The 20,980-nt window shown below is 33.8% G+C and overlaps 1 protein-coding gene and 1 long non-coding RNA gene across 3 annotated transcripts; one reads left to right on the top strand and one right to left on the bottom strand.

Annotated features, from left to right (window-relative positions):
* The first annotated feature begins 10,948 nt into the window (after positions 1 to 10,948).
* On the top strand, positions 10,949 to 20,938 carry SHOC1 (shortage in chiasmata 1). Of its 2 annotated transcripts, XM_090314172.1 has the most exons (10): positions 10,949 to 11,322; positions 12,924 to 13,010; positions 13,098 to 13,181; positions 13,277 to 13,348; positions 14,401 to 16,400; positions 17,203 to 17,410; positions 17,570 to 18,064; positions 18,882 to 20,537; positions 20,621 to 20,761; positions 20,838 to 20,938. In XM_090314172.1, the coding sequence occupies exons 1-9, from the start codon at positions 11,005 to 11,007 to the stop codon at positions 20,723 to 20,725; spliced, it is 5,025 nt and encodes a 1,674-aa protein (XP_090170298.1). In that variant the 5' UTR covers positions 10,949 to 11,004; the 3' UTR covers positions 20,726 to 20,761; positions 20,838 to 20,938. The 2 variants fall into 2 exon arrangements, with proteins under 2 accessions (XP_090170298.1, XP_038887320.2); XM_039031392.2 differs by having other exon boundaries at positions 20,621 to 20,938.
* Positions 18,644 to 19,951, bottom strand: LOC150035937 (uncharacterized). The gene is made up of 3 exons (XR_016529848.1): positions 19,812 to 19,951; positions 19,625 to 19,665; positions 18,644 to 19,332 (listed from the first exon to the last, which is right to left on the bottom strand). It is a non-coding gene; the product is annotated as an uncharacterized LOC150035937 (long non-coding RNA).
* Positions 20,939 to 20,980: the final 42 nt, after the last annotated feature.

A 20,980-nucleotide genomic window follows, 5' to 3' on the forward strand; every position in this document is an offset into this window, starting at 1 on the left:
GCACCGAATTCGTCTCGAAGAAAACCACAAGGCAATGATCGAACATTAGTGCAGGCTCAACCCTGCGATGAAAGAGGTCGTTAAAAAGGAGATCATTAAGTGGTTAGATGCGGGCATTATTTATCCGATAGCAGATAGCACGTGGGTCGGCCCCGTGTAGTGCGTGCCAAAAAAGGGCAACATGACGGTAGTCCCCAATAAAAATAATGAGTTGATACCCCAAAGGACCGTCACGGGGTGGCGTATTTGCATGGACTAACACAAGCTGAATGCGGCAACGAAGAAAGATCATTTCTCTCTATCGTTCATCGACCAAAGGCTAGATCGTCTAGCCGGAAATGACTTTTACTACTTTCTGGATGGGTATGCCGGCTATAATCAAATTATGATTGCTCCAGAAGATCAGGACAAGACCACATTCACTTGCCCATATGGGACTTTTGCTTTTCGCGCTTGCCATTCAGCCTCTGCAATGCATCGAGCACATTCCAACGGTGCATGATGGCCATCATCTCAGAATATCTTGAGGACTCTGTTGAAATCTTCATGGACAACTTTTCTGTCTATGGGCATACCTATGAAGTCTGTCTGGCCAACCTGGAGAAGATACTGTAAAAAATGCGAGGAGACGAATCTCGTTCTTAACTGGGAAAAATGTCATTTTATGGTGAAGGAGGGCATTGTGTTGGGGCACAAGGTATCGTGGGATAGGTTGGAGATGGATAAAGAAAAAATAGAAGCAATCGAAAAACTCCAACCTCCAACAAGTGTAAAGGTTGTACGGAGTTTCTTGGGGCATGCTAGATTCTACATACACTTTGTCAAAGACTTTTCGAAAATAGCATGACCACTGAATGCGTTGATGGAGGCTGACAGAAAATTTGATATTGACGACAATTGCCTCACGCATTCAGGATTTTGAAGGATGCACTAACTACCACACCTGTGTTAATCGCACCTAATTGGACACTTCCTGTTGAATTAATGTGCGATGCAAGCGAGTATGCGATGGGAGCGACTCTGGCATAGAAGAGAAAAACAATATTGCATCCCATCGCATATGCGAGTAAGACGTTGAATCCTGCTCAGACTAACTACACCACCACAGAAAAAGAGCTTATTGCGGTAATTTTTGTGTTGGAAAAATTTAGAGCATATTTTCTAGGAACAAAAGTACTCATCCATATTGATCATTCGGCAATAAAGTATTTAATGACAAAGAAAGATGCGAAACTGAGGTTGATCAGATTGGTTCTCCTCCTCCAAGAATTTGACATAGAAATAATTGATTGCAAGGGGACAGAGAACCAAGTTGCGGATCACTTGTCCAGATTAGAAAATCCTGAGGTTGACCGCAACGAGTCAGAAGTGAGTGCGGTATTCCCAAACTAGCAGCTATTTCAAATTGAAGAATTTCCTTGGTATGCTGACATAGTCAATTATCTGGTTTGCAAGCAATTCCCAGAAAATTATACTGACCACCAGAAGAGGAGGCTCAAATACGGTTCTCCTCAGATCATAAGAATTTGGGATGAGAAATAATTGATTGCAAGGGGACAGAGAACCAAGTTGCGGATTACTTGTCCAGATTAGAAAATCTGCGAGGTTGACCTCAACGAGTCAGAAGTGAGTGCGGTATTCCCAAACTAGCAGCTGTTTCAAATTGAAGAATTGCCTTGGTATGCTGACATAGTCAATTATCTGGTTTGCAAGCAATTCCCAAAAAATTATACTGACCACCAGAAGAGGAGGCTCAAGTACGAATGCAGATCATATTTTTGGGATGAGCTGAATTTGTATAAAAGGGGGCAGACCAGGTTCTGCGACCAGGTTCTCAAACTCATTAATCAAATATGTTTGTACAAAAATAAACAAATAGGCAATCGTTGGTTTGATAGATTTATGAAAAAAAATCCGTCTCATAGCTCATAACATATAATAAAATGAACAATATTCACCTATCTAAATTATTTGACAATATAATCCTAGTATTCAACTACACTAATGGTGCCTTAGTGCCCTTCAAGACCAAAAAATAAAGCATATATACTACAACAAAGAGCATAACACTAGTGAATGGAAAAATTTTGTATCCAAACCTAAAGAGAAATATCTACATAAAAGACATGTTTCTAGGAAGAGTCACTAACAAAACTTTTAACCAACAACATGAAGAAGAAAAAAAAAAAAAAAAAAAAAAAAAAACCATTCATCATGTAATCTTATCACAAGAATTAGTACAAATCATCTTACAACTAATTGTTTTCCAAATATACAAATTACCAATCAAGGGATGATTAGATCACTTACTGACATAAATCTTCTTTCTAGTGGACAAAAATGAAAGCCACAAATTTTATCTAAACCAGAATGATATTTCACTGCATATGTATGTGCAATTTGAAAGATTGAAATCCATCAAACCTATCAAAAAATGCAAGAAACTGTGTGGCTAAACTTTCCAGCAACCAACTTTGACAGTACTTATTTCTTTTATTGCAACTCATTTTGTACCTTTCAATTCCATGTTTATTACACATCATTTCAAAAACCCAAACTCAATTTGAACCACCCCTTCAATAAAATCCAAAAAACTCCAAACAAAAAACATGTTTAAGTCCAAAAGCTACACAATTGCACTCATGTCCAAAAAAACGTGTTAATATTTAATTTTACACTTTTAAATACAATTTTCGTATCATCAAAATTAGCTTTGAATGATTAAAAGCATGTTTAAGAACAATTCTTAAGTGATTTTAAGTATTTTAGAATCTCTCTCAAATATGTCATTCCTAAAGCTCAATAAAAGAACAAAAGAATTGTTGTAAATTAAAGATCCTATGGGTGCAAACATCAATGTGAAAGAAAATGAATGTGCCACTTGGAAGCAACGTTGACAATGAGCAGGACTTTACCCTAAGGTAGATATCATATTTTCCTTTCAATATTTACAAATCTTCCCAAATGCTTGTCCTCATTGGTGATGCAAATTCATGAACGCCACAATTGAGGAACGTTTCTTTCATAAGCCTTACCTACAAAAGTGGTGTGGGAAAAAATGCCCAAAAACACCTCTAGACTCTCCAATCTCAAACTTTTTAAACGTATCCATCACCTCCATTGGGAATTAAAAAAAAAATTGTACACAAATATATGTCATTTACTTCTACATATGTTTTAAAACTAGATAGAGCATTAAACAACTATAGGGAATGAACAATCAAATTTAATATGTTTTTCCCATTAGTGTACTTTAGCAAAATCCTAACAAGAACCTTCACAAATGGAGCCCCTAATGCACTAATTACCAAACCATATCAAGAACAAACAACTTTAAGAATAATCTACAAAAACAGAGAACGAGAACATGTTCTAAAATCTAGATAATTGTTCTCAATTAATAAAAATAAGTGTAATGGTTAATAAAACCATCATAGATAACCTTCCTATGAAACTATTCAAGCCTACCAAGGAGTATGTCGCCTACATACATGGTCACTGCATCACACAGTACTTCATCCGCGTATCTCCCTATGGCAAAAGGAATCTTCACCTGCTTATTGACCATGAGTTTCCCACAATCATTAAGTCATTATAGTTTGTATGGTCATGGATAGGGTGTATCCAAGCTTAATCGTGAGATCAAACTAGAATTGACAACATTCGTATAACTCCCATTATCGATCACTACATTACATATTATAGTTTGTACAAAGCAACATGTATGAAAAATATTATCTCTCTGATGTTCCAAATCATCCTCCTTCATATGTGCACTTAAGGCCCTCCTAGTGACTATGATAACTGTGCAGTATCTTCCACTTCTTCCTCCTCCTCTTGGTCACTAATTAGCCTTTCAGTTTTTGGATAATCTCACTCACATCAATATTTGTCTCTCCTTCTCTAATGATCATTGTCCTTCTATTAAGGCATTCTCGACTTATGTGTCCTACTCCTTGACATTTTCAACATTTAAGGTCTCTATTTCTACTTGTAAGTGCCTTGACCTTTAGGTTTTCTTTTGATGAGAACTCCACCTTATCTTTAGGTTTAACACATTCTACCTTGGCTTTAAATTTAGATTCTACAGGTTTGTTACTCTGTCTCCAAAAGTTGAATTAGAAAAATTTTTAGAAGTGTACCTTGATTTGTGCCTCTAAAGTTGCTTCTTTCACTACCAGGTGCACGAGCTAACCTTCATATCCTCATACACTTGAAATTCAACACATTAAGTCACATCAATATTTAAGTCAGGAAGAAATCTCGCCAAAGCTTTATTTTCTTTGTGAACTTCTATTGGCAAGGAGAATATAAAGCCATGTTTGTGATGTGAATTCTCCAAAGAAAGTGTGGAACACACTTGAGAGGTTTTTCACTCAGAAGAACATAACGAGATTACAGTGTTTGGAGAATGAACTAGATGGAATTACTCAAGATAATTTTTTGGTTTCAGAATATTTTCTGCAAAATTAAGATTTTGTGTTCTGAAATTTCAGAATTAGACAAAGAGAATATTATTAGCAATGCTTGTTTACATTGTTATCTTATTCTTGGGCTATGGAAGGAGTTTATGCCATTTATTTCTTTGATACAAGATTGAGTAAATCAACCTTCTATCGTTGAGTTGGAAAATTTAATCTCAAAGCATTGATGAAACAAATGTTTGGAATCAACAAGCAATCTTATCTCAATGTGGAAGGTGTTCTTGATGCAAAAAACAAGGGAAGAGTAAATTATTCTTCAAATCATTATTCAAAATGAGAGCAATGATTCCAAGATTGAAGGACAGTCCAAGGACAAAATGAAAGGATGTTTTAGGTGCGACAAGTCGGGACACATCAAGCTTGATTATGGGTGAAAGTGGTGTGTCATCGTTGTAAAAAATTAGATCATATTTGACCTAATTCTTATATGGATCTCAAATACGCAAAAAGTAAATGTTTAAAGGTTCAAAGTAACAAATTTTAGCAGATTAAATCAGAACATTGCTTCAATTGAAGCTACTGATCAACCCATTAATTTGAATGCTAATGTTTTACAAATCTCAATACATATTGGATTATTGATTTCGGTTTTTCTCATCGTGCAACTAGAAATGTTTCTCTTCTCTTTGATGTATGTGCTCACCAAGGTGGAAGAGTAACTGTGACAGCTGACAATTATTTACATCTTTTTATTGAAGAAAGGCACGTTAATGTTGAAAATGGTAGTGTTTCTCTTATAGATGTTTATCATATTCCAGGTTTAAAAAAGAATTTGATTTCAATCTCTTAAATTGCTGACTCAGGGAGGTATGTTCCTTTTGGTCTAATTAATGTAAAAATTATTTCTGATATTAAGAAATTTGAAGGTGATGTTTTGTTCATTAGAAAGAGGAAAGATTCTCTCTATGTTTTGTCTACAAGTGATGTGTATGTCTAAAAGACAGATCAGAATGAATGTGTAACACTTTGGCATGCTCAGCTAGGTCATGTTGGTTACCAGTTATTGGAAAGAATTTTTACGAAGAAGCTTTTTTATGGTATTCCCCTCTTTAAAGAAATACACCATGATGTGGTTTGTCATGATTGTCAATTTGAGAATCTCGTCATTTTCCTTTCCTAAATTCAAATAACAGATCTACTGGTACATTGCAGTTAGTTCATTTAGATTTGATTGGACCAACTAAAACACCTAGCTATTTTGGTTATCGTTATGTTATGGTCATTGTGGACGATTTTTCTCATTCACTTGGATGTATTTTTTAGAAGCTAAAAGTGAGACTTTCTCCAAGTTTATCTAGTTCAAGGAGCAAGTGGAGAAGGAAGTTACGTTGCCAATAAAGTGTCTTTACACAAATAATGGGGGAGAATATATATGTCTGATCAGTTTTAGAATTACTACAAAGGGCATGAGATTTAGTGCCAAATAACGTGTCCTGTCACTCCACAACAGAATGGAGTTGCTAAATAATCTTCCAAGGGAACTATGATCATAAACTATTTAGTCAGCTTGTCATGTCATAAATCGCTTACCTCCATAGGTAGAGTTGAATCTATCTCCTTTTAAGGTACTATATCATCATAAATCCAATGTGAGTTATCTTCGAGTTTTTGGGTCAATTTTTTATGTTCATATTTCAAAGAGTAAATGTACTATTAGATACAAATGATAAACGTTGTCTTTTTGTTGGATATGATACTCACAAGAAAAGATGGAAATGTATGAATCTAAAGACAAGAGAAGTTTTTTGTTTCTCGAGATGTAGTGTTTGAAGAAGTTTTGTCATACTAAATGGATGCAAATTCAAAGAAAGAAGACATTGTTGATGTATCACTTTTCTTTACTAATGATATATCGAATGAAAAGGGGATTAACGTTAATCCTGGAGAAAATCTTGAGGTAGATGAAGATACTGGAATTGTTTTTCATGAAAGGGTTGAATACTGCAGCAAAAGCGAGTGATCGTTTTGCTTTCAATTTTATTTAGAATTTTCAATATAGCATAGAAAACACAACATGCATTCATAATGCAGTAAAGGTTAAGCATGAAATAAAAAGTTAATTTTTACAGAGAAGAAGAAAGAACTCACCTTTGAAGAACCTTTTCTTCAAAAAAAAATTTGCATATTAATGAACCAATCTTCCACAAACAAAATCACGATGCCACCATTGGGTCTTCCCTGCTATTCTCTTAGCAAGGATCAGTTTGTGGGAACCGACTTTTTTGAAAGAGATAAAAGGGAATTGAATTTTAGAGATCTTCTACAATAACCAAATCTCTAAGAAAAAAAGCTTTTCCATTCTCCCTTTATTTAAAATATGAAGCGAGATTAAAACGTAACTCTCACTTCCTATTATTTAATTTAAACTAAAATGAAATACAATTCATTAACCTAAATTAACCAATATTTTAATTAATGATCTCATATTTAATTAAATGTACATTTGAATCACATTCAAATGCACATCTCTCTCATAACATATAGTTTTAATATGAATCTCATTCATATTAAATTTTAACCTATAGTTTTAATATGAATCTAATTCATATTATTTTAATATTTGAATCATATTCAAATATATTAAATCTCTCTTTATTATAAGGTTTAATTTTGAATCTTTTCAAACTTAACTTTATATTATAATGTACCTATATACATTATATTAATTGTATCATATACAATTGATATTATTCCCTTTAATAATTTGAACAATTCAAATTCTTCTAAAACTATTAGTCCCTGTTTATCTATTGTGAGCTAGCAGGGGGACCATATAGACCTACAGATTAGAAGCTCCAATAATTCAAAATTAGCTAATTAAACTCTTTAATTATGATAATCAACATTCATTAACTATGGGTAATTTCACTAAAGACCCATAACTGCACTCTTCGCTTTGTAGAACATTTTGTGCCCATGGATTTAAACATTACAATTATATCGATCCTTCACGAGTTGTTTGTTATTACAATAGGGGTCAAATTATCGTGTTACCCTTGTAATTATCTTTTACTTCTTAAGTACCATTGATCTTCTAATGAACAATCTATTTATGATCCTACCATTAACCAAGTCCCTCACGGGCCATTGAGATGGCAGGTACCCTTTCTTCAAGACCCGTAATCAACACTTAAGGGAACAACTCATATACTTACACTAAAGGCGGGAAAAAGTGAATTCTATCTTGTGTAACTATGTTCCCAGCTCCTTACTTCGATATGTTCCCAAAATGGTAGATTTATTAAGTCAGTGGCCCAGACCACTTTCACCATACAAATCAAAGAACAACCCTCATACACAGGAGTCCATAACTCACTCAGGATTGAGATCGAGTTACATGGTTATCCTATAAAATATTAATTCCTTCAGTCAATGGTGTTACAAAGAGAGATTAAGTATTTCGTGGTCTGGTTTTATACAATCTCATTATATAGGATACCTCAACTCGCATGTCTCCACATGAATGATTTGAATCATATCGTTTGTAACACTTATAACATTTGTAAATACTTACAAAATGGGTCGTGTCCATATTGTTACAAGGATAAGAACCCAACCTTATCCATATACTATAGACCCTTTAAGTTATTACTTGAACATGATCCACCTATATGTTCACTACATACTGTTCAATTTCTCATGAAATAACCATGGATTTTTCCCATATGGATAACTCATTGTTGCATATTTAAAATAATCAACTATTATATATATAAAAAAATTAACTACGAGGCTTTAGGGCATTAATCCCAACAGCTCGTAGGTTTTCTAGACCGAGAACACGACCTAGTTATTCATCTGATTATGAGGTACAGCTAAATAACTGTTCATTTGTATCTTGTCTTTTAATTAGTCGTATTTTTTAAGATGAACCCCAGTCTTATAACGAAGTTAAAGGCGTTATTGAATGGGAAGAAGCAACGAAGGAGGAAATCTTGGCTCTAAACAAGAATGACACATGGGAACTTGTTCCAAAGCCAAAGAATGTCCAGTTAGTTACATGTAAATGGGTTTACAAGTTAAAGAAAAAGCTCGGTGGTACTATTGACAAGTATAAAGCTCATCTTGTAACTCGTGGTTTGTCACAGCAATATGGTTTAGACTATGAAAAGACATTCATAGTCTATTGCTAAAATGGTAACTATCAGGACAATTATTTCATTAGTTTTTTGCATATATTGGAAACTATGTCAGTTCGATGTGAAAGAATGCTTTCCTATATGGAGAGTTGGATCGAGACATTTTCATGGAACAACCTCATAGTTTTATTTCTAAGGAGTTTTCTAATTTTGTGTGTCGACTCAAGAAGGCTTTGTATGTCTTAAGCTAGCTCCTCGTACTTGGTATGGTAAGATTGCTCAGTATCTTGAATTTTGTGGGTTGATTCAAGTCTATTTATTAAAAAGACAACTTCATGATGTACAATGCTACTACTCTATGTTGATGACAAGATCATAACAGTGATGATAAAGTTGAAATTAATTGTCTTTGAGATGTTTTGTCTATTCGTTTTGAAATGAAAAGTTTGGGTGAAGCAAGATGTTTTCCTGGCTTGGAGGCTAAAAGTTTAGATGGATACTTTGGTATGCAGTGAGTTTATTAGATTGTTTTGACATGAGTCAGTCAAAACCAATGACTACTCCTAAGGAGCCATCCTTGAAGTTAATTAAGGAATAAGGAAAACAATTAGCTGATGCAACACTATTTCGACAACTTGTTGGCAGTTTAATTTATTTAACTATCAAGACCTGTCATTTCTTACTATTTTGGTATTGTTACTCAGTTTATGGATAAACCATGTGAAGCTAATTTAATTGCAGCAAAGAAGATTCTACAATATGTGTAGTGCACCCTATGTTTTGAATTGTTGTATAAATAAATTACATCTTTTGTTTTAAGTGGTTTTGTTGATACAGATTGGGCTGGTAATGTAAATGAAAAACGTTCCATAACAAGGTACTATTTCAATATAGGTTCAGGAGCTATTTCATGGTGCTATAAGAAACAATCTTTTGTTGCTCTTTCAAGTTGTGAAGCAGAATATGTAGCAGCTACTATGGCTACCAAGGAGTATATTTGGCTGAAAAGGCTTATGGGAGAAATCTTTCTAGTTTAAACTACATGGTTTCCTTTTTCTTTTTTTTTTTTTTTTTGTGATGATGAAATTGTAATCAAGCTTGCAGGAAATCTATTATTTCATGCTCATACAAAGTACATTGAAACACATTTTCACTTTATTCGAGAAAAAGTCTTGACGCAAAACATCCAATTGGAGAAGATACATCCAAAGGAGCAAATTTGTTGATGTATTTACCAAGGCTCTTGGTAAAATCAAGTTTCCATTTTCTCTTTCTTCGCACCTTAATTTCAATCCTCGCTTCTAATGTAAGTTAGAATTGAAGGTTATTGTCTTTTTGTAATTTGGCAGGTGCACATTATGAAGAATAATTTATAATTATTTTGGGTAATTATTTTAAATGACAAAACAACTTAAAATATTTTTAAATATAACAAATGTATCTGTCTATCAGTAATAGACAGTAATAAGCATTGACATACTGCTATATTTATAAATAAATTGACTCATTTTATTATATTTGAAAAAAAATCCCATTTTGTATTCAAATATTCTACGATGCAAATTAATTTTGTAATTATAAATATTTGATATTATTTTATAATTATTTTTCCATTTATTTTTTAAATTTCTGTTGCATTGACATTTATACAAACATTTACAATATACATCCAAATGTTATCTTATTTTATAGAAATGATGATTAAAAATGGTCATTTAGAGTCTAATTAAGCCACAATGAAGTTTTATTGACTAATTATACATTTTTCATCCATTTTCATTCATTTCTATAAAGTTTTCTGAAATTTATCATTACTATCAATATTTCCATAAAATCAAGACTTCGATATTTCGAACGTTATGTATAACTAACCAATCTATCAAATATAAAATACATAAGTGGTCTGATATATAGTATAAAATATATCAATTGATTCACCAAACCTAAAGTATTTTAGATATATTATTAAAATACATATAGATACACAAAAGAGGGTAAAATTGGAAAAATACAAAAAAAATAAAGTTATAATATATATGTATGTCTGTGTATATGTGTGTGTATGTATGTTGAAAAACCTATCACTAAATAATGTTTTTATTTTTGCTTTTTTTAAGGAGTTTAAATTTTTGAAAAATTATTTTAAATGACAAAACTATTGAAAATATTTATAAATAATGGAAAAATATCATCCTTTATCTACCTAACTATGTCTATCATAATAATCTATCGTACTTTATCGCAAACGGACAATAAAATTTTACTATATTTATAAATATTTTGATTTAGTTTTTTATATTTGAAACCAACACTTTATTTTTGCTATGACCCAATTTAAAATTGGGAATATATAACACCACCATTTGAAGCGCCAAATTCAGTTTATCGTCACTGTGACCGTTGTCTCTCTTTCTATCATCTCTCGTTCTCAGTCGCTGAAAATGCGAACTCGGTTTCTCGACATTGATTACTTCGCTCCAGAAAACGATTCCTTCCACCGTTTCCCTGTCCCTCACGTTGCTTCGAAGCCACTTTCCACCGTCGGCGACCTCCTACACTTCGATTTTGTCCCTCAAGTCTCTCTTGGAATCGATAGGTTAACAATCGACTCTGCTCTCACCAAGTTCTTTGACGACGTTATTCCTCGGAGAATCGACGATGATAATGATTATCGCGATGCTTGTGATTGGTCTTCGAGACTCCATGGTTCCAGGGACAGGATTTTCTCTTCGGGAAGTGTTGAAACTCGATTTCTGGAGGTAAAATTTTTTGCTCAATCAATGTTATTCGATTTCATTTCAGATCTCGAGTTAATGCAGTTTACTGTTTGCGGCTGTTAATTTTTTTCTGTTCATAGGAGTTTGTATGAAGTTTGTGTTTAATAACACTGCAAACTAAGCTTGATTAAGTCGAGGAGTACTCTTTAGCTCAATTTCTGCGATTTTTAAGGTTATCAAAGATAATATTCTTCAGAGGTCCTAATTTCTGCCTTAATTAATTATATAATTATTTTTACGTGAAGCCAGAGCGGTGATCGAACTCAAGAATCACATCATTGTTAGGGAAAATTTGTAATCTGGAGGTTTTTTAATTAAGAACATGAAACGATTTCCTATAAACACTTTTATTCATGTTTTTCATGTATATCCAATTCGAGAGTTTTTTGGATGAACCGTTTTTGATATATATATATATATATATTTCTGTCTTCCAGTCTAACTTTTTCATGGAAATGCATCTTCAAAGTGAAATATAATCTATAAAGTACAAAATAACTGCTAGAGAAGATTTCTCATAGGGAATCACAAAGCTTGGTGTCTAGGAGAATGACTTCTTCCTTCCTCCCATAGTTATTTGAAGTTGATTCGAATGCAAAATAGCACGCATGCTGACTAGGAAGTAATAATTAAAATTTCTGTTGTCTGCAGCTTCTCTATATTTAACGAACCTAACCTATCAATATTGTGACTAGTTGAACTGGGACCAAATAACTCTTATAGTAATAGTTGATTCTTAAAGTACATTTTGATTCTATTGTTTCTTTATTTAACAAATATGAAAATAATAATATACAAAGATGAAAATATATTAATCTTTATCATGATTATTAACATTTTCTTTTCTTCTTCTTCAATAATAATAATAATACAATTTATATTTATTATAGATTTCTCAGCAATGCTATTCAAATGCCTCATCTTTGGAAAACCTTTAAAATTACAATCTTACATCTGAAAACACCGCTACTATCCTAATACAATTTTTTAAAAATATATAATTAAGTTTGATTAGAATTGTAATTAACAAGCCCTTAAGACAATCTTTAAAATTAGTACAACATTGGTTTAGAAATAACAGCTCTTGAGGTTCTCATATTGATTTACCTATAATGGGTATTCAGATTATGGGAACTCTTCAGTGTATTCTTTTGATTCTCAAAGGTATATCTTGGAAGTTCTCGTAATTTATGCTTTGTTTGGTCATACAAATGTTTCTCCATCGAAGGAAAATGCAGTTAATGATTTAATAGTCGGGTATAGATTAGATTAAGCTAGATAGAGTAATGTCGCAGAACACCTGTCATTCTAACTAAGGAACTAACCTTAATGATTTATTTTGCAACCTGCAATAGGAGAACTAGCTAGAATGAATCATGACATATTATTTTAAACCATTTCTTTTTTTACCTTCTTTGGGCAAGTCTTCGTTTGTGTGTTTCCCCAAATAAAAGAATCGTGATTATGCTTTTCAATTCTTCTTGAACTTTTAGATACTTTCTTTAGTACATTCTAGGTTGAACTTCCATCACTTTTTCAGGATTTCCTCTTTCCTTTGAGTAATTCATCTCTATGGATTGCAGGAAGAAGCCAAGGGTAAATACGAAGAAAACATGGAGGGGGGCTGGAAGAATTTTGGTTCTGAAACTTCGGAGATTGAATTTGTAAAAGTGCAGTTCTGGCTATCTTGAGCTAAGTTACTTTGTTGCATTTGTTATGGTATGATGACGATTTGAATGTTAAAATATTTATGGCAGAAGGATATTGGGACTGATACAAGGAATAGAAACCTTGCATATGATATGATCCAATTTGAAACGCCTCAGCTTGATGCATCCGTGGTAGGGTGTATGCCTATTGGAAGTGAAGATTTTAAAGGAATTCTTGTTTATTCTACTTGACTGATTCTTATTTATTGTTTTTCTGATATCTGCAGGAAAATGCTTTCTTGTTTGAGAAGGAGGAGGTACAAATTCTTACGGTATTGTCAGAGGTCGAATTTGATCTTGTAAGTGGAATATCCTTGTAAACAATTTCCATAATTGATGGGAAGAGCCAGAGTTTCTTTCATCTTAATATGCATAAACATAACAGGAATAAGCAATGTTTCATCTTAATATGAAAATCCTCACTTCCGACATTTTGCCATATCTTACGATTCTGATGGACAATGGAATATGCAATGATGAAATCTGGTTTAGAAGAAATTGTTTAAGTACAAGGAAAATGATCAAGTTACTATAATTGTGGAGTAAGCAGTTACAGATGCTGGTTTAGGCGGCTTATTTTAGAACAAGGAAGATGATAAAGTGATTGTAATATAGATAATGGAATCAGAAGTAAGGAAATCTAGTTTGGAAGACATTATCTTAGAATAAAGAAGACAATAAAATTATTATAATTAGACAGGTGCAAAATTTTCTGCAAGTCTTTGCACCTTATCTGAAGTGAGGATTTTGCTTGGAAGAAGATAATGATTTCTCTCTCTCTCTCTGAGATTTTAGAGGATTGAAAACTTAAAACTTAGAAATAATGATTAATTCATTTAGCTATCTGTTACTAACATTATTGGAGGTACATTGAAAATCACACTAAGAGTATGAGTTACTCACTTTATTTTCAGTTTCCTATAACTCAATCTGCATAATGGATTAAATATTTGTGGGTTATGGAGAAAATATACGTTTGCAACAGAATAATAAAATTATGGTTTTTCCTTAAATTTGAATAATGTATTATGTCCTCTAGTCAGCTTTTTATATTCTGCACTCATTTTTCTGAAGTCATTTTCTTCAAATATCCTGTAAATCCTTCCAAAATTGTATATATGTTTACTAATGCTAGTGATGATACTTTAAACCTAACTGTCGTTAGGTTTTCTTGTAACCAACTCTTTCTATTCAAGATCTCACTGCTATTTCTTTCACATGCATGAATTTTATATTTTTCCAACTTCCGTTTCTTCTTGTAGAACTTTATTTTATTTTATTTTTATTGTGTTTTTTTTTTCAAGGTTTCTAGTTATGGATAAAATGATGATAATCTGAGTAGTTCTTGCAGAAGACACTGAATCAAGGCCTTCTTAAGTACTCTTCGGAGGTGAAGGAATCAGTTTATGCTGTTGAAGGCATTACCTCAGAATATCTCTTGGACCAAAGATCTTTCTCGTTTGAAGACGATTTTTCTCAGGACCGGAGCCTATCGAATCAATTGACTTTTCCCTTCTTAGAAGTAGACGAGATGGTTCTTGAAACTTTGGCATTCTTATCCTTGCAGGATGAACTTTTTTATATTCTTGATAATACTGAACCTCACAGGATACAAGATGATAATTTACTTGTCAGCAATGAAGAATATTTGTGCTCCATGAAGTGTGACATTGAAGAGTTTCTTTCGGATCATATTTTAAGGCCATGTGCAGTTTCTGAGATGGTATCTCTTGACATTTTGGGAGGATCAGAGTTAATGAGCTTGATAGAAACTTTGGAGATTCCAGCAAGCTCTGCAGTTCACACAAAATCAAGTTTTGATTTTCCTTTAGGACCTGCTAGTTTTGAAGAATTCCAGCTGTTGGACATATACTTGGATCAACCTTTTGGAATCTTCTTTGATTTGGAATTATCAGCCTTGTCAGAAATTGGCGACTGTATATCCATGGAAAGCACGAATTTCAAGAGTTTCAATGAATTGATTGTTTGTCATGAACTTGCTCTTGTAGATGACACGTTCAAGTCATTACCTGTACCTATCCTATCTAGTCAGGGATCTGAAAGACCACTGCTTGCCTTCATAGAGGATGTATTAGCAAACCTAAATGCACAATCATTATCTGCTTCTGATGACATATATTTGGATTGGTATCTATTGGAGGAAAATAGCTGCAGCTCTGGAATTTATTCGTCGTATCAGAATATTTTGGAAGAAATTAATTTGAAACCCATAGAATTTGATCAGGAACCTTGTGGAAATGATAGTACATTCTATACATATGTTTTCTCAGATGAAGCTTTAGTCAGAGAAACAACAGGAGACAAGGATGAATTAAAGGAGTCTTTTCCTGATGGTATTTCTATGCCTCCTAGTGAAACCGTTTTTGTTGCTTCAAGAAAATTGTTGAATGATAGATGTCATCAAAAAGGAAGGCAAGATCTTGCAGCTGATGGAAATACCAAGAAGGCTTTATCGTCATGGAAATCAAAATCAGAGTCCAACGATCCCAACTTGTTCTTGAATTCTCAGAAACCTGCTGGTGTGGGAAAAAATGAATCTGTATTTAGTGCAATTAACACCAATATTATGTTCCCCAAGGTTCCATGTGATGGAAAATTGAGTAATGAGCCTTCTGTGTCCAGTGTTGATTGTAGTCTGAAACAATTGTCCACTGCTGATGGTAGACTGAAACAACTGAATGTTGTATTACATCAAGTTTTTCTGTCTGATAACATTCTACATCTCATCAACAACTCTGAGAAAACATATCTAGCTATTTTGCAGAATGAGACAGAGCTGAGGAAGACATATCTTCCGTATGTAGCTGATGATTATTCTTTAATGCTCAGCCTTCAGAAACAGAAGTTGATAGACTGTGTTGAAAAAATATGCTTGCAAGGAACCAGTACCTACTGGGAAGAAAAAATAATGACATTAGCCACGTTATATGCCACTAAACAGATAGCTTGGTATTTGTGTTACTATGGTATCTACCCAGCTCATCTATATCTAAAGAAGTTATGTCAGAGCATGGATTGTTTAAAATCGAGGTTGGGTTTCTTGGTGTCCTTGATTGAGGAGGCAGGAAAAAAGGTTGACAGAGAAATTACCTTATCACATCCGGCACTTACTACTATCCAGGATATATTATGCTCAAAGACTTCTACTAGTACTCTCAAAGTTCTGGTTGTAGCAAACCGAATCTTTTGGTGGTCATTGAAAAAACTACTCGGGTCCTTGGGCTTATCTTTTGAAGAGCTAAATTATGGGAGTCCTACGGATGATCAAGTGTCTAATGCAACCATTATGGTGGATGGCCTTGTTTCCAATTGTTTATTGGTATCCCAAGAGTAAGTTCTAGCTTTACTATGTAAACATTTCACAAGCTAATTGCAGGTATATATTTTATATGTTTAACAAAACTGGTAACTTAACATGTAATGAACAATGAGGGATGTTGGCATGGATAATTAAACATTCACTTCTTCGTTATCAGTTGGTTGGCTTTCACTGCAGGTAATATGCAGCAACAGATGAATTCATTTTATGAGTTTCATGAGATTTTAACTTTATTTCTGCAATTCTGGTTTTTTTAGTGCATAATAGATTTATTTTCTCTAAACCTATAATTTAATTTGTTATTCAATGTTTATCTAATTTTATACCTTGGTTTTTAATTTATGAAAAGAATACCTTCCTCGTTGATCTTCATCTAACCAATTTGACTTGTAGATGCTTATTGCAGTACTTTTATTTTTATATTTTCTCCTTAAACTTAGTGTCCTAGCTGTCTTAGGATTTTTTTTTTTTTTTTTTTTTTTTGAATATTATGTTCGTAGTTTTCCTTTTAGTACTCAAAAGCAACTGGCCGATGCTCTGGAAATTGAAATTCAAGTGTTGAGGTAAATTTACTATTTTAACAATTGTGAACTGTGACATGGTGTTCCATGCTTCTTGTATCAGTAAAAACAATATTAAAATTGAAACGTATGGAATTAAAATGCAATTCTCCTGGTATGGAAACTTCCAAATTTTCAGTTTCATCTAATTTTTGGCCTTTTGATATTGCGTTGAATTCTCAATTATTAGTATGGCACATTCTAATTCAATAATGTGCTTTGAAGAACTAAAACTAGTTGTTCTTCTTTCAAGGTACGTATCCGGGAGTTTTCCATTCAACAGATTTAGCATTATCTTGGAATATGGAGGTCCGAATGGTTCTTCTCAGATCGCCACTTATTTTTCAAAATTAATCGACATGCCTCATATACACTTTGTAATATTGGGGCTGGATAAGGGTGGAAATTGCGAAGCATTTTGTGAAGGTGTTGATCTGCCTCAACATAATGAATTGACAATCGTAAGTTTGTTTCTCATGCAAGTTTGCTGATAATAAAATCTATTGATATTACGTAATGCCAATGATTATTATGGGATTAGATGCTTCTATTGAGTTGACAAAAATATTTTAACATATGTATCCATAACTTTACATTTGATTAATTCTATATGTTCTTAGGAAGAGAAGTCTTTGGTGGAGAATCAGACCAGGTTGTTAATAAAATTGTTGAACATTTTACCTGTTGAGGAAAAGTGTACATTGGCATCTTCAGAGGAAACAATTGAAGCAGGGGATCGCAGCATGCCTCTACGAATGCCAGCAGTACCAGTCTTAGATAAACCTCAACATATTGACCTCGTGTCATTTCCTGAAGCAATTATTATTGTTAACACTCAGAAATTCGAAAAGGAAATGATTGTATGTAGAAGAAGTTCGTATCAAAGGATTCTTACATTGGAGAAAGAAGGTGTGCAGGTTGTGGAACGAGATATGAGTTTGCCTGTGGATCTAATAATTACTTCTGGAATTTGCTTAATATGGTATGACTGCACAAATATTCTCAGGAAAGCCGGTACTTCAAATGAAGCTTCTTCATGCTTGAATTCATGCATAGACAATATTGCAACGGATGTTTTGACATCTCTAAGTCTAGCTTTTCGGGGTTGCGTTCTGGTAACTTTTCTACCCTGTGAAGGCTTCCTATTTATTCTTATTATTTATAAGAGACTACCTTCCATTACCTTCTTTTCTTTCCTTCTTGACTCTCTTCCTATGCATTTGACATCATTGTCACAATTTTATAACCGAACTGCTTGAGCATACCGTTGTGTTCTTCCTGAGGATGCTAGATTTATCCAATTTTAGGAGGTGCCAAAAAAAGGTGGTTTGCTAATAAATACCACAGGAGGTAGAACCAAACCAGTCAACTCAACAGCTTGTTTTCAAGTCTTAGGTAGAAGCATTTAATCAAAACCCAAGAAATTTGACTGGAGCAATATTTTAGATATAAAAATCTGCTTCTGTGAACTTGTCCCTTCCCCCAAAAACACATCCCCTGGTTCATGGTTCGTTCGTGGAAAGAGTCCTTAATTTCCTGGAGTTTGCAAACAGGCTTGCATAATACTGTTCTTCATTTTCTTTAAGCATTCAAAACTTGGTTCTATTAACTTATTTCTGATATTGCAATTATGAAAAGTGACGAACAAATTTGTGCATAAAAATTTGTGAAAATTTAACGTGATTTTAGTAAAGTGATTACAATGTATGCATGATAAATGTCATTGTCTCTAGGATCTTACATTCATTATTAGCTGTTCTACAATTCCTACATTTGCTAGATGGACATGGAAATTCTTCCATCATTGTGCAGGAATTAATTGGTAGACTGAAAATTGATTGTTATTGTCGGTATATTCTAACCAGCAATGGGTGCATAATCCCTGATATTGGTTATTTTATCTATTGATACAAATAGTAGATCTCTCTTCAGGTCTTTGAGGGAGAAATCGGTTCCCTTTCCATCGTAATGGAATCATCAGATGGACTTTATGCAGCAGCAGCAAGTTTAGAGATTGATTTTCAGCTCTTCTGCTCCTATTCATCTGAATTGACGGATGAAATTATCCTGGGCTGCATTGAGAACTTTTCTAAGTTCACGGCTAGGTGCCTATACCCCAAGATGTCTGAATCAGAAACTCTTGCAGAATCATTTCTTACGAGTTTCCCTTCAATTAATCCTTTGGCAGCTCACGGGATACTTTCTTCAGAAAGCATTCTTGCTGACTTTCTAGAGTGGCCACATGAGCACAGGCTCCAAGCAATTAGAAAATATCGTATTCCTGATGAAAGTGTCTCTCTATTTAGTGCTCTGTGCAAATATGGTGAGCGGGAGGATTCAAAATCCGTGATGACAGACTGCTCATCTTCTGTATCCTCTGGTCCTGATTCAGAAATGTGTCACTTTAGTGGTAATTCTGAGAGAAAGAAAAGAAACTTCAACGGTGTTACACAATGCATTGATAAAAATATGGAGTTTTTGAATTCCTATACGCTGAAACCGTTCACTACTGACACTGCAGAAACTTTAGCAGCATCCAAGTCATTTGGTTCTCAAATGTTTGAAGATCCCGAAATCTTTTGTGATCTCAAAGGGTTTTCTTCATCTGTAAATAATTTGTTTAATCAAAACCATAATCTAGAGTCTTTTGATGCATCTATATCGATGGATCCTACCGGGGTCTGTAAGCCACGTGATTCTTGGATCTCCACAGCTCCTGAAATATCCGATGAGATTAGAGGGCGTTGCTCATCATTTGTTCAAAATCAAGGATCAGACCGAAATAAAAAGAAAGTACAAAACTTTCATAATATGAATAAGTCTGAGAATCAGCATGAGGAGCTTATAGGTGAAGTAGTTAACCTGATTGATAACACCGTATTAAAAGATCACTTTGCACCTATGGCTCCTATGACTTTCTTGCCTTCGATGCTTGATAATGAAAAAGATTCATCAAGAAAGTCCAAAATTCAAAGACGATTGTCTTGTGGACAAAGCGATCACCCTTTCTGTGCAGTTGATATTGGGAACAACTCAAATTCAGATTTTTGGAGTTCTATCAATTTGCATGGGCAGAATTTGCGAGGATTGGACAATCAGTTTCCCGATCCTAGTTTCGAACCCAGTATTATGCCTCTTCGGTACAAGGATGATCACTCAGATGAGGGTTTAGTACAAAATCCTGTAAGAGATTCAAAACTATTATTTTCACTCTCACAAAAGGACACATCACATTCAGATGTAACCCCGTTGTCCTTTGCCCTCCGTTCGAAACATCTTCAAGAAAGTTCACCTTGGACTATTGAATTTCTTAACCGAATTAGGGAAAAAAGCAAAAACCGTCGGAATTCTGCTCCACGTGGCTCATCTTCACCTTTTCCTGAGAATTTGAGTAATGTTAAAAAAACTGTCAAAAGAAGAAGTCCCTCCATTCTTGAATTTTTCAAGTACCAAGGGGGCAGCACTCTGAAGAAACCGGATCAAAAGAGGCAGAAGAAATCATTGCAATCATCAAACTCGTCCAAGAATGTATTAGCTTCAAATAATAAATTTTCTTCATGGACGCCTATTGATAAAAGATCAAGACAGGTTTGTATGTGCTTATTTCTGATATCATATGTTAGACAGTATTCTACATTCTTTTTCAAATTTTTCTCTGAAATCAATTTCAGACTTTATCTTTTGCAACTGATGGCAATGGGAGCCAAACTAAGCTGGTCTGGAGCAATGACAATTATGGTTCAGGAAAAAGCTCACAGAAACTTGGTAATAAATGATGCAATAGAACACTGGATATACTGGCAAACTAACAGGTCATTCTTGAAGTCTTTCTTCTTTAATATCATATCTTTGAAGTTATAAATACCAGTAATTATGCTTAATACGCAGATTTTCAACAGTGGACTATTCTAGTACAACTCAAATGATTGATACTACAACTTACTCGCAAAAGTGATATCCTTGATATTTCACTAGTAAGGTTTATTGAAGCTACAGCTACATCTTCCTTTAGTAATAACTTAGAAGCATAG

The sequence above is a fragment of the Benincasa hispida genome, chromosome 5 (assembly GCF_027475165.1).
Source record: "Benincasa hispida cultivar pf3 chromosome 5, pf3_genome.v1.1, whole genome shotgun sequence".
Lineage (NCBI taxonomy): Eukaryota > Viridiplantae > Streptophyta > Magnoliopsida > Cucurbitales > Cucurbitaceae > Benincasa > Benincasa hispida.

Bases quoted from the DNA above. Each gene is read 5' to 3' on its own strand.
- SHOC1 (XM_039031392.2), top strand. From the start codon at position 11,005: ATGCGAACTCGGTTTCTCGACATTGATTACTTCGCTCCAGAAAACGAT. The intron at 13,349-14,400 runs GTAAGTGGAATA...TAGTTCTTGCAG, and splicing joins CAGAGGTCGAATTTGATCTT to AAGACACTGAATCAAGGCCT. The intron at 17,411-17,569 runs GTAAGTTTGTTT...ATATGTTCTTAG, and splicing joins AACATAATGAATTGACAATC to GAAGAGAAGTCTTTGGTGGA.